Consider the following 14739-nt stretch of genomic DNA (forward strand, 5'->3'; position numbering starts at 1 on the left):
GGTCTCGTTCAGCTCTGATACCAAGTTAACTCGGGCGATACGACTCGGTCTCGGACGAGTTTAAAAGCCATGATCTCAGAAAAAAAGACAATAGAACATAAGAAATAGTAGCTATCAAACAATCAAAAGCGATAGATGTATAAATTTTTTGTTCAATATTGTATAATGTCGATAGAATTATCAAATTAAACATAATTCATCTAATAAAATTGTTGAGTGTGTGACTCGAATTCTATTTGACTAAGTTCGAAAGGTTCGCGGTGCGACATTTTGTGGTGAAATAAAATAATGGGGCTCTGTGGTGGTAGCGAAGGGATCGGGCCGATAGGTCCGATCTCATAGCCCACCACAGAGCCCGTTGGGGGTGCAGGGGCTTCGCCCCCGCGGTATGGACCTATTATGTTTTAGGGTTTCCCTTTTTTATGTATATGTTGTTCGGCCGAACCCTCTACGTGTATTATTCAATTTCGACATAGTGGATTTTCTTCTCTCTGCCCGTGATTTTTCCGAAAGGTTTTTCACGTAAATCTGAGTGTTCTTATTCTTCTTTTTTTCCATTGTCGATTTGTTTGTCTCTATTCTTTAACAAAAATCAATCCACAAAATTAAGGAAACATTATACAATCCATTTCTTATCGAAACCAAGTCCTTCGATTCAGATCCTAAATGCAAATCAGTCCTACAACACTTGTCGAGTATATTTCAACTCAAATTCTTTCTCTAAAAGTTATTGAATTGAAGGATCGGATGTAAGGTGAGATTTGATCCATTGACAGCTAATCTATCTATGCTCGATGATGTGTACTTACATCAAATCTCCTGACTTCCACGTAAGCAAAAACTTGGTGTTGGGTAACTTACTAGACCACCAGGCGTACAGTATCTAGTACAGACCCGACATAGTACGACACACGTGGGAATATAATATAAGATATTCTTGCCAGTTGCCATTAAAGCTTCTCAAAGAAGGCACTATAAAGTGTTGTTTATTTATTTTTTAGGATATTTTAATCTGGTGTTTCTGAATTTGGAAACTTAGGCTACGTCAGATTCAGATTGGATCAATCATTGGGAAGAAGAGAATGACTAAATGTGAATCTCTAAAGTATGACCTTCATCACTTCATCTAGACTTATTAAATTATGTGACTTGTGAAGTATAGAATCTTAGCCTTGGTTGTAAAGCTTCCTAGTGAAGTTTGGTCTATGGTGGACGGACCGTCTTCATTATTATTTGGAAGGAATTTAGACTTTAGTTCTTGTTAAATGTTAACCTCTGTGGTTGTCAAAAATGAGGAGCTATGATTTGGAACTATCTTCACAGAAATTTGAAATCAAAGAGTTAGTTGAAAAGTTAGACGCTGTGAACATTGCATCTCAATCCGCAGAGCGAGAAGCCTTGATACTGGAACATGAGAAGACCCATCTGGAGCAAAAGTACCTGTCCGAGTTCAAAAGGTTTGAGGAAGCCCAGGAAAGGTTCAAGAATGCAGAAAAAGAAGCAGAGCGAGCAACCCAATTGGCTGATAAAGCACGAGCGGAAGCAGTTACTGCTCAAAAGGAAAAGAATGACGTTCAGCGAGTCGCAATGGAAAGATTAACACAAATTGGAAGGCATATTGAAAGCCTGGAGAGACAGAAAGCTCATCTTATAGAGGAAGTAGAGGGGGTGCGTGTTTCTCAAATGGATGCCCTTTCCAAAGTCTCATTACTGGAGGCCAGAGTCGAAGAGAGAGAAAAAGAGATCGAGTCACTATTACAATCAAACAATGGGCAGAGGACTAGTACTATCCAATTCCTTGAGAGCCTTCTGGAGGCGGAGAGAGCAGCCCGAGCTGAGGCAAACAGTAGGGCTGTACTCCTTTCTTTCCAACTACAATCTACTCAGGGTAAACTCTATTTACTTCAACAGGAGTTGACTTCGGTACGTCGAAATGAAACTGAATTAGATAGTAAACTCAAGACTGTTTCACACGGAAAACGCTCAAGGGTAGATGATTACGATGTGGGGTTGGAATCCATCCAAGATATGGACGTTGATGGTGGAATAATAAGGGAAAGAAAGAGGTTCAAGAGCACAACACAAGCAGAGGAGGGAGTTTCAGCTTTTAAGGGTGATGATGAGGATAACAATCATAGCCAGCAAACAGAGTTGGAAGATCATACTAGATTCACCGTGCTGAAACTAAAGCGGGAACTCACAAAACATGGTTATGGCGCTGAGTTGCTTAAGTTGAGGAATCCCAACAAGAAGGATATCCTCTTCCTATATGAGATACATATCCTAAAAAAGTAATAGTTATTTCTTAAACTTTTAGTTTGTATAGAGTGTCTGTAATTTACTTGCTACCATTATTAGATCAGCAGCTCAGTTTACTTGAGAATTAGTGGGGTTGATTCCCTGAAAAATGCTCAACCATTGGTCGGTCTAGACTCTAGAACTGTGAGAAACTTCGTTGTAATTATAGATTGGGATTAGTGTTTTTGAGTTTTGCTTGGTTGGAAATGTTTCTTGGGCTTGTTCTTACGTTACGGCAGAAAAACTTATGTATGTAGCGTGTGATAACTTCACTGCTTGCAATGCAGCCTATTTATGCTACTCTCATGGTCAAGTAAAGGCACACTTAAATATACCCTTCGTGTGCACAGGGCGTAACACGGACTTCTCATGGGTTGTATCTTGTAGCATGTTTCAGTCTTCTTGATCCAAACTTACCTTCAGAAGAAAAAGTACTGCTTTTCTTAATCTGAGCAGAATCATGTCTAGAAAACTAATCGAAATTGGGTTGCATTATTTGGAAAATTAATTGAAACAACTTACTTCGTAAATTCTTGAAGATGTTTACGTACAAGAGGTACTTGATGCACTACTGTATACGGACTGGGCAATTATGTTCAGAGGATAACATGGAATTTTCTTCGGTGACTCTTCGAAAATAAAAAAGAAATAGTAGCAATGTTATCCTGGGAAAGACGTGTATCAGAAGAGTACACTATAAAATATTAAGAGAAACACATGTAATTACAGACTATCAAACTAACTTATGTATGTACGGATGATCTTTCCACACATCTCAATTTGGGGGCCAAAAGTGCCAAGTAAAGTTATCTTTTTCACATGGATGGCGTCTTTAAGAAGGATTCAAACAATGGACTTTTTGATGCGGCGTGGGATGTGTGGGACAAGTTGTTGTGTGCTTTGTATGGATAATGGAGAATCATCGGACCACCTACTTCTACATTGTAAATTTGCACATAGTGTTTGGGCTCACTTCTTTAAGCTATTTGGAGTAATAACTTGTTTACCGAAAACAGTAAAGGACCTCTTCACATGTTGGTCGTCAATTGGTTTCTCAATTGGTGGAGCGATGAGGTTGTTATGGAGCATTACACCATTTGCAATTTGTTTGGGGGGGGGGGGGGGGGTGTGGATTAAGAGAAATAGGCGTATTTTTGAGGGAAAACAAGAAGATTGTACGGCAACAATTATGTCCATCTTGAGTCTTATCTTTTATTGGTCCAAAGTCTATAAGGAGTTTAGGGGGATCTTCTTTGAAGATTTTATCTTCAATTGGGATGGGATTCGATGTATTTCTAGTGAGGAGCATCATATCTGTAAGGTTTTGCTAGGTTGGTCACCTCGACTGGTCTAGTGTTGTTATTAATGAAATGCTATTTATAAAAAAAAAATATATATATCAATTCTCTTGAACCACAGGGCCGAAATATATATGAATTTACACCATCTCTTGGACAAAGTCTTCATTTAAACTACAAAACTCTTACTAAATATAGAAACAATTATCTTCCATGGGCTTATTATTTTTATCGCTTTGAAGTTGCTTCTAATAATGTGGCCGAAATTAGCATTAAGGCCCTAGTGGCGGACGCATTGCCACCCTTGCCCAGGAGAATTTATCTTCACCTGGTGTAATGTAATTTAAGTGGATATCACAATATGAAAAAGCTCAAATTTGACAGTTTTGGGTTGTCAAATTTTATAAAATTCGACGGACCAAGAGGTCGAATTGGCATCAAAATTTCTTTTTTCAACAAGCCAAAACTATCAAATTAATGAAGGATGGGAGAAATTCGACAGTTCTAAGCCGTCAAATCTAGGAACATCAAGAATTTCGACGGTCCTAGACCGTCAAAATTCATGGGCCTTGGTCCGTCAATTTTTTCTGTCGAATTTTCCAATTTTCATGTAGTGTATGATGCGTTCATGCTTGTAATTTTTCCATTTATACATAAAATCTCTTCGCTTGCTTAGCAAAAAAGAAAAAAAGAATGGAATTTTTCAAAACCTCATGTCTTTGAATACATTCACTCTAATTAAAGTTAAATCATTGATAAATTTACATCAATATCTAATAATAACTTAATTACAAAATTATAATTTATTTTAAAATTTTAAGTTAAACCCTTTTAAATATTGATTTTTATTGAATAATAAAATATGATAAATAATAGTAAGTTAAGTAACACAATTACCTTTGTAGATGTTTTATTATTAATTTTATCCAAAAATTCTATTATTCGTATATAAGTAACATATCCCATTATTACTTAATTGAGCATCAGATGCATCACATGCACTCTTCCTTTTAGAGGAAATAAGCATGCATTGAGACCATTATGTTTTATAATATATTTTCAGTGATTTTTGAAAAGGGTAGAAGAAAAAAGAGAATAAAGTTAGGGGTAATTTTGAAAAATGGAAGAAGAGAAAAGGTAAAACATGCCCTCAGAATACGTTGTTTATGGGTATAAATCTTGAGACAACGAGTGAGACTCACTGTTATGTTTTATTATATAGATTCAATGATTTATAGTGTAATAATGCATCTATTGCAGGATTTCTATTTGGACTACCTCCAAGGAGGATTTACTCTCTAGCTCTATTCCCATCAAAATGAACAAGATAAAAGATAATTACTCTACAATTGAAATTATAAAGAATTGAAAGTACTTATGTTAAAGAATTTAAATTGCATAGGAGTAAGTAAAGAGTAAATCAACCTAATCTAATGTTTTCAATGAACTTATTGAGGATTTATTGGGGGAGATTACCTCTAAGAGGGATTACTTTCTCTCCCCAAGCCTTTAAACAAGAAGTCTGGGAATCGACATTAGAAAAACATGAGATTACACTTGCAAATAGAAAAAAAAAAATGCTTAAAGTAGAGAAGGGACAATAAGAATGGGGAAATTAGAGGGGAGAATTGAGGTTTAACCCACCTTAGTCTTCTTCTTCTTTTTATTATTCTTGGGTTGAGTTTCTAAGGGTCTTAAAGAGGTTTTGAGAAAATATGAAGGCGTAGAGAGGTTTGGGAGAGTTTGGATAGAATTTTAAATCACCTTGAACTCCCCCCTTTTTGCTTTGAATATGAGTTATATTTATAGGAGTTTAAGAGATCCTTGGGGTTAAAGTTGTCCCAAATCATGAAGTTTTCAATATTTACAACAAAACCTCTATAAAAAATTCAAATGACCTCTACTCTCCTTGGATTTAAAGGTTTTTTACTCACTTAAAGTCTCACCAATCATGATGATCAAGAGGGTAGGATTGTAAAATGTCATAGTTTCTAGATAATTCTTTAAGCTAGGATGGTAAAAGAGTCTTAGGTCTTTGATTTTAAGTCAAATCTTAGAGAATTAGACTACATGGCATGTAAATATGGATGAGGATTTTAGGTATTAATGTCATCTAACTCGACTAACTCTCTAACAACATAGAACTAATCTAGTCTTTGCTCACAAGTTTTAGAGAAATTTATGAGTTGGGTAAAATTGTCAACCCCTTTTAAAATAAGTCTAATTACCTTGACTCTTCTAGAATTGAGGATAGACTTACTGGACATAAGTAGAAACTACCTATATTTGGTTCTAACAACTTGAGGTTAGGGTAGTAACTACACTCATGTAGGGACTAAATTGACTAAGGATCTTTGTTAAAAGAAAATGAGAATTTACAAAAAGACGTTGATAGTGGGTTTATTAGGAAATTAAATTATGGGTAAACATGTAAAAATGAAGATTTTTCTTGAGGAAAAAATTATTAAGAAATGGGTTAAAGGGTAATTAGCCATCAACAAATTCGAATGCATATGGGGCCTCCTAACTGTCTAACAGAACTGGCCTTAGGTGATCAAGGGCTAGTGCAAAATTCCCTTTTGACTGTTGATCATCTCCATATTGTATAACAATTTCTTTTGTTTGTTAGTAACCTTTGACTAGGTTAAAAAAATAAGTCTGATCGTTGGTTACCTCCATACAGTGCAAATTATTGTTCTGGCCATTGGTAACCTATGACCATGTTAAAAATTAAGCTTGACTGTTGGTTCTCTCCATACCAGGCAAAAATCATAAAATGCTATTAATCTGTTGGCTCAACGTGGGGTCCTCGCGATTATTTAAAAATCAATTTGAGTTAAATTCTTTCTCGAAAATTTTTTGGTGCTCTCGAGCTCAGTCTAAGCGAAAATGGAGTATATGCATTATAGATTCAATGATTTTTAGAAAAGAGTAGAAAAAAAAAAGAGAGAATAAAGTTAGGGGTATTTTTAAAAAATAGATTAGAGAAAAGGTAAAACATGTCCTCGAAATTCATTGTTTATGAGTATAAATCTTGAGACAAAAGGAAGGACTCACAATTATGTTTTATTATATAGATTCAGTGATTTATAATGTAATAATTCATCTGTTGCAGCAGGAATTCTATTTGTACTTAGCAGAAGATAACACCAAGTAATCACCTAGAGCTAGCCTTGAGGCCGATGCAAGGTGGTGGAAAAGATATAGCTGCCAAAAATGAGGTACTGCATAGAATCTCACTTGCAAGTCTTAAATTATTGGAGGATATTTACACTTACGTATAGTTTGTTTTTCTTCTGACACATTAACCATATGTTATCCCCAGGCTTCTTTACGGTGATTTGGTATGTATCAATAGGACATATAATTATGATTTTTGCGAGTTAGGTTTTTCTGGTGGCATCTGCTGCATTCCTGTCCTGAAGGACACAGCCCTAATCTTGCCTTATCAAACACTGGAGCTTTTACTTGGTATTTTGATGTAAGGTTCTTAAAAATAATTAACAGATACGGGAGGGAATCCATTCGGGCACTTTTCCCAGACCAGCCCTTGAACAATGAAAATGAGCTACAACGACTTGATAACTTTACTGTTTGTATAGTTCCTTTTACTTTTTTCCCTCTTGTATTTGAAATTATGATCTCATTCTATCTTATTGGTGTATTAAATCATTAACTAAATTTGTTTTTGAGAGAACATGTCTCCCCATTCTTGCTGGTATCACACAATCTTTTCTGGATGCTCTTAATAATGGTGCTGTGCTTAGAAAATCTTCCTCCTGGCAGGTTAGTTATAGTTCCAGATTGTCCCCTATTATACTTCATTCTGTTTTCATGGTTTGATAAAATTTGGGAGTTATTGATATTTGTTATACTTGGTTGGTGTATTGTGTGGAAACTAAAACAACTGCAAGATAGATATTCCTTTGTATCTCAAAGGTAGTAGATTTGACTATAGGTGAATTGGACAACATTGTTTCCAATTCCTCTTTGAAATTTGGAACACAAAATAATAAGATTGCCACTATAGGTGATAAACTAAACAAAAGACATGCATTTAGACAAAACTGAATGGAGGAACATGATTCTTTCGGCTTATGCCAATTTTTTGGATAAGGCTTTGATGATGATTGGCAACGATCATAAAATTCTGCATTCATCTTAAAGTCCATCTTACATATAAAATTATTTAAATTACATTGGGGACTCTCTCAAAATTATTTTTAACAAAATAATATCTGGACCAATCTACTACTGGTTGGCAGGTTTCCTCTGTTTGAACCTAGTTCCCTAGTGTTAACCTGGTTGGTTGGGCATGGTGTACCAACCACCTTGCCCATAAAAAAAAGACCGACCACTGGCTGTAAAATTTGTTCTGGTGAAGCTTAGTTGGTTTTATGCTAGATGTGAAGAAAAATTAAATCCTCTTGTTAATTGTTGATGCAATTGGAACACTTTTTTTTTTAATATATAAAACACTACGTTTGGAACACCTTTCGGCCAACAGTTTTCTACTTTGGAGAACAAACTTGCCAATGTAGGGTTTTATAGCATCTCTTTAATTTGGCATTGGGAACATCTCTCAATCAAATTTTCTAATATTCTTGAAAGGCCCCTTGTGTATCTTAGTATTCTTTGTTTTGCCTGAATAGAAATAAATATTGATTCTCTCACATTTTCTCAGACTCAAAAGCTTCATAGTTTTTAATGAGATCAGTTAACTCGGTGATTGTGGGAATTGAATCTGGGTCTATATTGGTGTCATCACCCATAAACTTCACCAACTAAGCTAGCTAGCACCTTCCTCAAGCTTCATATCTTGAATTGGCCACTTAAGGGAGTTTGATTCCATGTTATGGGAAACTTTTCGTTACTAGTTACTAGTTACAAGATATAATTGATGGACTAACGGTTCTAGAACATCACAAAAACTAATTTCTGAATTTGAAATTGTTGTGTTGGTGAGGCTTAGATGCTGTCTTTTTACCAGAATCTCATAAAATTGGGCTTTTGGGAATTCACAATTGTTTGGTTGATCTTGATTGAGATTTTCTTATCCTTTTGTACCCTTACTTTTTTGGTTTTCTCCACCTTGTTTAGACCAAGGCGGATGTTATGACTTATAATATTAGATGCAATGACTCTGATCACATCAAGTCTGTAGTTAACAGGCTTCTTTAATTGTCTATGTTTAAAGATAAATATTTCTTACACCCTTTCTCTCTTCTGTGCGACTCAAGTGGATAATTAGTTTTCTCTTCTTTCTTTGAGAAGATTGGAATTCTATTGAACAAGTCTTCTTGCAGAGTGTTGAAGGAGCAGAATGTCAGAGGGCATATGATTCTGCTACTGAAGTTTATATGCCTTCTTTTGATAGGTCAAAGCCTGCTGAGGAAGTAAGTGTTCTTGTATGCAACTTCTTGGTGATTACCATTGTTTTCTAATTTCAAGTATTGCAGGTTGCCTTAAGAGAAGCACATGAAGATGCAGTTTAAAAATTACTTGCCACATTTAACGCAAGTGCTGTGGGGGCTGGTTCAACCAGACAGAAGTATGAGAAACTTCTTCAGAGTTTCTTCAAGAAGGCATATGAGGTGATTTCTTATTATTTTTTTTTTCAAATTGCATAATATTTGGCAGGTGTATGAGTGCATGTGAGCGCACGTGTCTTGATTCAAATTGCCCATGGATTAATAGTGCCCATCATGCACACTATGAAAGCTCGACATTTTCATTTTTTATTTCTCTGCTGCTTGGTGCTGATGTTTACTATTCTATCCTTTATTTATGAAGATGCCTCTAAAGTACTGATGTTTCAAATCGATTTGGACCAACCACTGATGCAGGACTTCAAAAAGAATGCTTTTATGGAAGCAGAGTTAAGATGCTCAAATGCCATACAAAGCATGGAAAAGAAGTTAAGAGCAACTTGTCACGGTCCTGATGCCAAAATAGACAATGTCCTCAAAGTAAGTTGCTTCGTTTCCCAATCATTATTGTTATTCCTCATGCCCCTTTCAGAAAATCCCTCTCTTAAATATTCATTATATTTGATTTCCAGTTGTGTCACTTTTGCAGTTTTAGAAAGCTTTTCATCTGCTTTCTGTAGTTGTTATCCTATTTATAATTAAATTCTCCGGAATGATCTAAATGGTTTCACTATCTATCCTACTGTTAGTGTACAATTTTCTTGTCACTGTCAGTAATTTTGGTTTAGAATAATTTTTAGACCAATTCCCAGATACCAGTCTTGATGTTTGACTTTGAGTCTTTGGCCTTGAGTAGAATCAACAAAATGCTATCAATGAGGGTTGAACCTTGCGTCCTACGTTGATGGGCAGGTTTCTGCTTTATCTGTTTTAGGTCTTAATCACTAGGGAATAAATGAAAGAAAGGGTATGCCTACATGTGCTTTTGTTTTGTTTATCCTTTTCCGATTGTTATACTTGTATGATGTAAGAGTTGAGGTCTTGGAGATCTTTTGAAAGCCAACCATCTCACTTATAATTAAATGTCATTTTTTTCTCATCAATTGGATCACCATGCCGCCACCTACTAATTAGTCTGAATTGAGTACCATAGCTTCCCTAATTAACGTTGATCTAACTCGTTTAATTGACAACTTTGAAAGACTCTCAGCTCCATTGACACCCGCTCATCGCTAGTCTTCTCTTGTCACCTGTGGCCACTCACTCCCTCTTATGGGGGGGCATAAGAATTGTATAGAACATATTCGATATTTTGTCAAAAAGTACTCCATTATGTTTCAGGTTTTTTTTTTTTGGGGGGGGGGGTGGGGTGGGGTGGTCATCCCCTGTTTTTAAATAATGCATGTAATGCGTGAGCATGAGGACTTGGATGTGTGAGTGGCATGGGTCCAAGTAACGAGTAATCATGCTTTACCTAATGCTAGATCCACAAAGAGGTGCGATAAAAAACTATGATACTGGATAGACAATGATTGAGGCAATGGTTTTAAAAACCCATTAGATATTTAATTAAATCAGAAGAAACCTTCTAACATTTAAGAATTCATATATAAATTACCAAGTGAATACAACCACCCCAACTGTAGGACTCTAACCTTAACGGTCGGAATTCGGTGGGCGGCTTTGATGGTCCTAACCCGCACTGATCTAAAGTTGTTCCTAGCGCCTCCCTCCTCGCGGTGGCTTGGTACCTACCACAGACACTTCGACGCTCAAGTTAGAGAAGTAGAAGAACAGTAATCAGTACTCTTAGCTCTTGATCTCTCCAGCCAACCCCCCTTTTCAATAATGCTTACTGTGCTATTTAACCCCCTAACCTTACTCTAGGGTTTCCCCAGTTATAGGCTGTAATCATGGGATTTCTGTTGGTTCTGCGGGGTTGTTAACCTAATCGGGATCTTCTGGATCGATCGAACTTATCTGCGGAGATCCCCTCCAGGATTTCCGGGATTGACATGCACGCAACAGTATCGCGGGTTTCTTGAGGCTTGGCAGGACTGGCTTCACTTATTGTTACGCTGCCCTGCTAGCCAGACTAGGGAGATATCCTCTCTGATCTGCCCTGTTTGCTGGACAGTGCCTCATAAGCTGATCTGTGTCAGGTACCACTTAGCCGGCTTGGACATGTGTAGGGTTAAGATCACTGCGCAATTATTTCCCTTTACATAGATCAATGGGGAAATAGTATTTCTATTCAAATGTGTCTCTTCACCTTGAAAAGGCACAAAATGGGTTTCCTGAAAGACTCTAAAACTCTCATATTTTTTAGCATGACTTTTAACATTCCTTGCAGGTTCTTGATGTTCTGCTATCCGAGTATGAAACGTCATCTCATGGTCCGGGAAAATGGCAGAAACTGGCCACCTTCTTACAACGAAGGTTTGGCTCACTATCTTTCCTTGCTTACATTTTTATTTTTTATATCAAATCTAATGGTATGTTATTTTCCAGTTTGGAAGGTTTAATACTGGACCTTGCCAAGAAGCAATTAGATCAAGTTGGGTCAGAGAAGAGTGCTCTCTCATTGAAATGCCGCTCAATCGAAGACAAGATGGGATTGCTTAACAAGCAATTGGAAGCAAGCGAGAAGAACAAAGCCGAGTATCTGAGGCGTTATGAGGATGCTATCAATGACAAGAAGAAGCTAGTGGATGAGTATACTTGCCGTATAACTAATTTGCAGAGCCAGTGTAGCTCATTTGAGGAGAGGTGTTCAAGTTTATTAAAAGCTGTGGAGTCTGCTACACGGGAATCCTTGGAATGGAAAAGAAAATATGAACAAATCTCTTCAAAGCAGAAAGCCGAGGAGGACAATACAAGTGCCGAAATAGTGGTCCTCCAATCCAGAATTAGTGCTACCAACGCTAGACTTGCTGCTGCCCGTGAACAGGTTCAATCAGCTGAGGAGGCCTCAGAGTGGAAAAGGAAGTTTGACATTGCTGCTTGAGAAACCAAAGCAGCTATGGAGAAAGCGGCAACAGTGCAGGAACGTGCAAGTAAGCAGACACAACTGAGGGAAGATGTCCTGAGAGCACAGTTCTCTTCTAGTTTGGTTGGAAAGGTGAAGCATTACACCTCTCTCTATCTACAGACATACACATACATATTCCCATTTCTGTTTAATAGTCGAGGCCTTGTGATTTAGTTGTAATTTCTCTCTTAATTAATGAATGACAGGACGAGGAAATTAAGGATAAAGTAGTGAAGATTGAAAATGTGGAGCAGCGTTTGACAACTGCTTCTTCCAACCTTCACATGTTTGCAATCTCTCTCTCTCTCTCTAACACACACACACACACACACACACACACACACAAACATGCAGACAACGATTATACATAGAAATTTCTTGGTGGAGTACTCTATAATAATGTGTTTGGAGTGCAATTGCACTCAGAAGATTCAAATGGATCTTCTCCTATAAATATCCTATTCTTACATCATTCTAAGCTATTTCTTTCACTCTTCTACTCTCTTGTATTCTGTTTAAATCTTATTTTCACTATTGTTCTTCAAATTTTTGAGTTTATGCATCTTACATACCTGTTAAATATGAAAATATAATAAACTATGAAGAAATTGGTAATAAAAGATTACAATTTTTTTTCCAAGAATTGTTATAATAATCATAAATTTTCCTTTTTTTTCTATTTAAAAAAGAAAAAAAGAAAAAAAGAAAAAAAGAAAAATGGTGCTATGTGCTTCTGCATATGCTATTGTGCAATTACATATGCTGATCACGCCACATAGAATATGCTATTTGAAAACATTGCCTGACAGTTGATGTGGCAAACCTGAGGGGCTCCATGTGTCTTGTCATGCATTATCTCCTCATGTGGTAAGAGTCAGCTTAGATACCTTTGGCCGCATGTTAAAAGGAAAGTTCCATTCTTGCCTTTTTTACCATGTAAAAATAAAAATCAGGGATGATATTCATGGGGCAAAAGTTCACGATGCATGGTGGTGTAGAGTTGGGCATGGATAAGACTGCCTGAGTAGTCACTTTTGATAGATTGTCTATTTTGATAAACCCTATAGGTGAGCATGTATGGTATAAATTTCATATATAGGCACACGCACACACAAGCACACGTTGTCAGTATGTTTTCCCTTTGAATGATTCATTATAATATGTTAGAATTAATTTACAGGCTGCCAAGTCAAAAATGAGGAGCTATGATTTGGAACTATCTGCACAGAAATTTGAAATCAAAGAGTTGGTTGAAAAGTTAGATGCTGTGAAGGTTGCATCTCAATCCTTTGAGAGAGAAGCCAAGATACAGGAACAAGAGAAGACCCATCTGGAGCAAAAGTACCTGTCCGAGTTCAAAAGGATTGAGGAAGCCCAGGAAAGGTGCAAGAATGCAGAAAAAGATGCAAAGCGAGCAACCGAATTGGCTGATAAAGCACGGGCAGAAGCAGTCGCTGCTCAAAAGGAAAAGAATGATGTTCAGCGAGTCGCAATGGAAAGATTAACACAGATTGAGAGGACTGAAAGGCAGTTTAAAGCCTGGAGAGACAGAAAGCTGATCTTATAGAGGAAGTAGAGGGGGTGCGTGCCTCTCAAATGGACGCCCTTTCGAAAGTCTCATTACTGGAGGCCAGAGTCAAAGAGAGAGAAAAAGAGATTGAGTCACTATTACAATCAAACAACGGGCAGAGGACTAGCACTGTCCAAGTCCTTAAGAGCCTTCTGGAGACTGAGAGAGCAGCTCAAGCTGAGGCAAACGGTAGGACTGTAGCCCTTTCTTTGCAACTACAATCTACTCAGGGTAAACTTGATTTACTTCAACAGGAGTTGACTTCGGTCTGTCTAAATGAAACTGCATTAGATAGTAAACTGAAGACTGCTTCACACGGAAAACGCTCAAGGGTAGATGATTACGATGTGGGGTTAGAAGCCATCCAAGATATGGACGTTGATGGTGGAATAATAAGGGGAAGAAAGAGGTTCAAGAGCACAACACTTTCAGCTTTCAAGGGTGATGAGGATAACAATCATAGCCAGCAAACAGAGTCGGAAGATCATAGTAGGTTCACCGTACTGAAACTGAAGCAGGAGCTCACAAAACATGGTTATGGCGCTGAGTTGCTTAAGTTGAGGAATCCCAACAAGAAGGATATCCTCTCCCTATATGAGATACATATCCTCCAGAAGTAATAGTTATTTCTTTAATTTGTACTTTGTATAGAGTATCTGTAATCTACTTGCTACCATTAGATCAGCTCACTTCACTTGAAAATGAGTGGGGTTGATTCTCTGAAAAATGCTCAACCATTGGTCGGTCTAGACTCTTGAGCTGTGAGAAACTTTGTTGTAATTATAGAGGTGGTTTCTTTCTTCTTTGGGATTAGTGTTTTTGAGTTTTGCTTGGTTGGAAATGTTTCTTGGGCTTGTTCTTACATTACGGCAGAAAAACTTATGTATGTAGCGTGTGATAACTTCACTGCTTGCAATGCAGCCTATTTATGCTACTCTCATGGTCAAGTGGAGGCACGCTTAAATATCCCCTTCGTGTGCAGGGCATAACACGGACTTCTCATGGGTCTATCTTGTAGCATGTTTCCGTCTTCTTGATCCAAACTAACCTTCCGAAGAAAAGTATTGATTTTCTTAATCTGAGCAGAATCTGTCTAGAAAACTAATTGGAATT

At 37.2% G+C, this 14739-nt stretch overlaps 1 protein-coding gene and 1 pseudogene across 2 annotated transcripts; both read left to right on the forward strand.

Annotated features, from left to right (window-relative positions):
* The first annotated feature begins 1290 nt into the window (after positions 1–1290).
* LOC147411229 (uncharacterized) lies at positions 1291–2295 on the forward strand. The gene has a single exon (XM_086431915.1). The coding sequence runs from the start codon at positions 1291–1293 to the stop codon at positions 2293–2295; it is 1005 nt and encodes a 334-aa protein (XP_086288041.1).
* A 4517-nt stretch (positions 2296–6812) lies between these two features.
* Positions 6813–14488, forward strand: LOC147411230 (uncharacterized; annotated as a pseudogene). Its single transcript, XR_015175438.1, has 10 exons — positions 6813–6817; positions 6922–7067; positions 7231–7382; positions 8903–8992; positions 9056–9190; positions 9443–9565; positions 11379–11464; positions 11537–12146; positions 12263–12342; positions 13224–14488. The product of XR_015175438.1 is annotated as an uncharacterized LOC147411230 (transcript).
* Positions 14489–14739: the final 251 nt, after the last annotated feature.

This window comes from Akebia trifoliata, chromosome 1 (genome assembly GCF_017979445.1).
Source record: "Akebia trifoliata isolate Shusen 1 chromosome 1, ASM1797944v1, whole genome shotgun sequence".
Taxonomy (NCBI): domain Eukaryota; kingdom Viridiplantae; phylum Streptophyta; class Magnoliopsida; order Ranunculales; family Lardizabalaceae; genus Akebia; species Akebia trifoliata.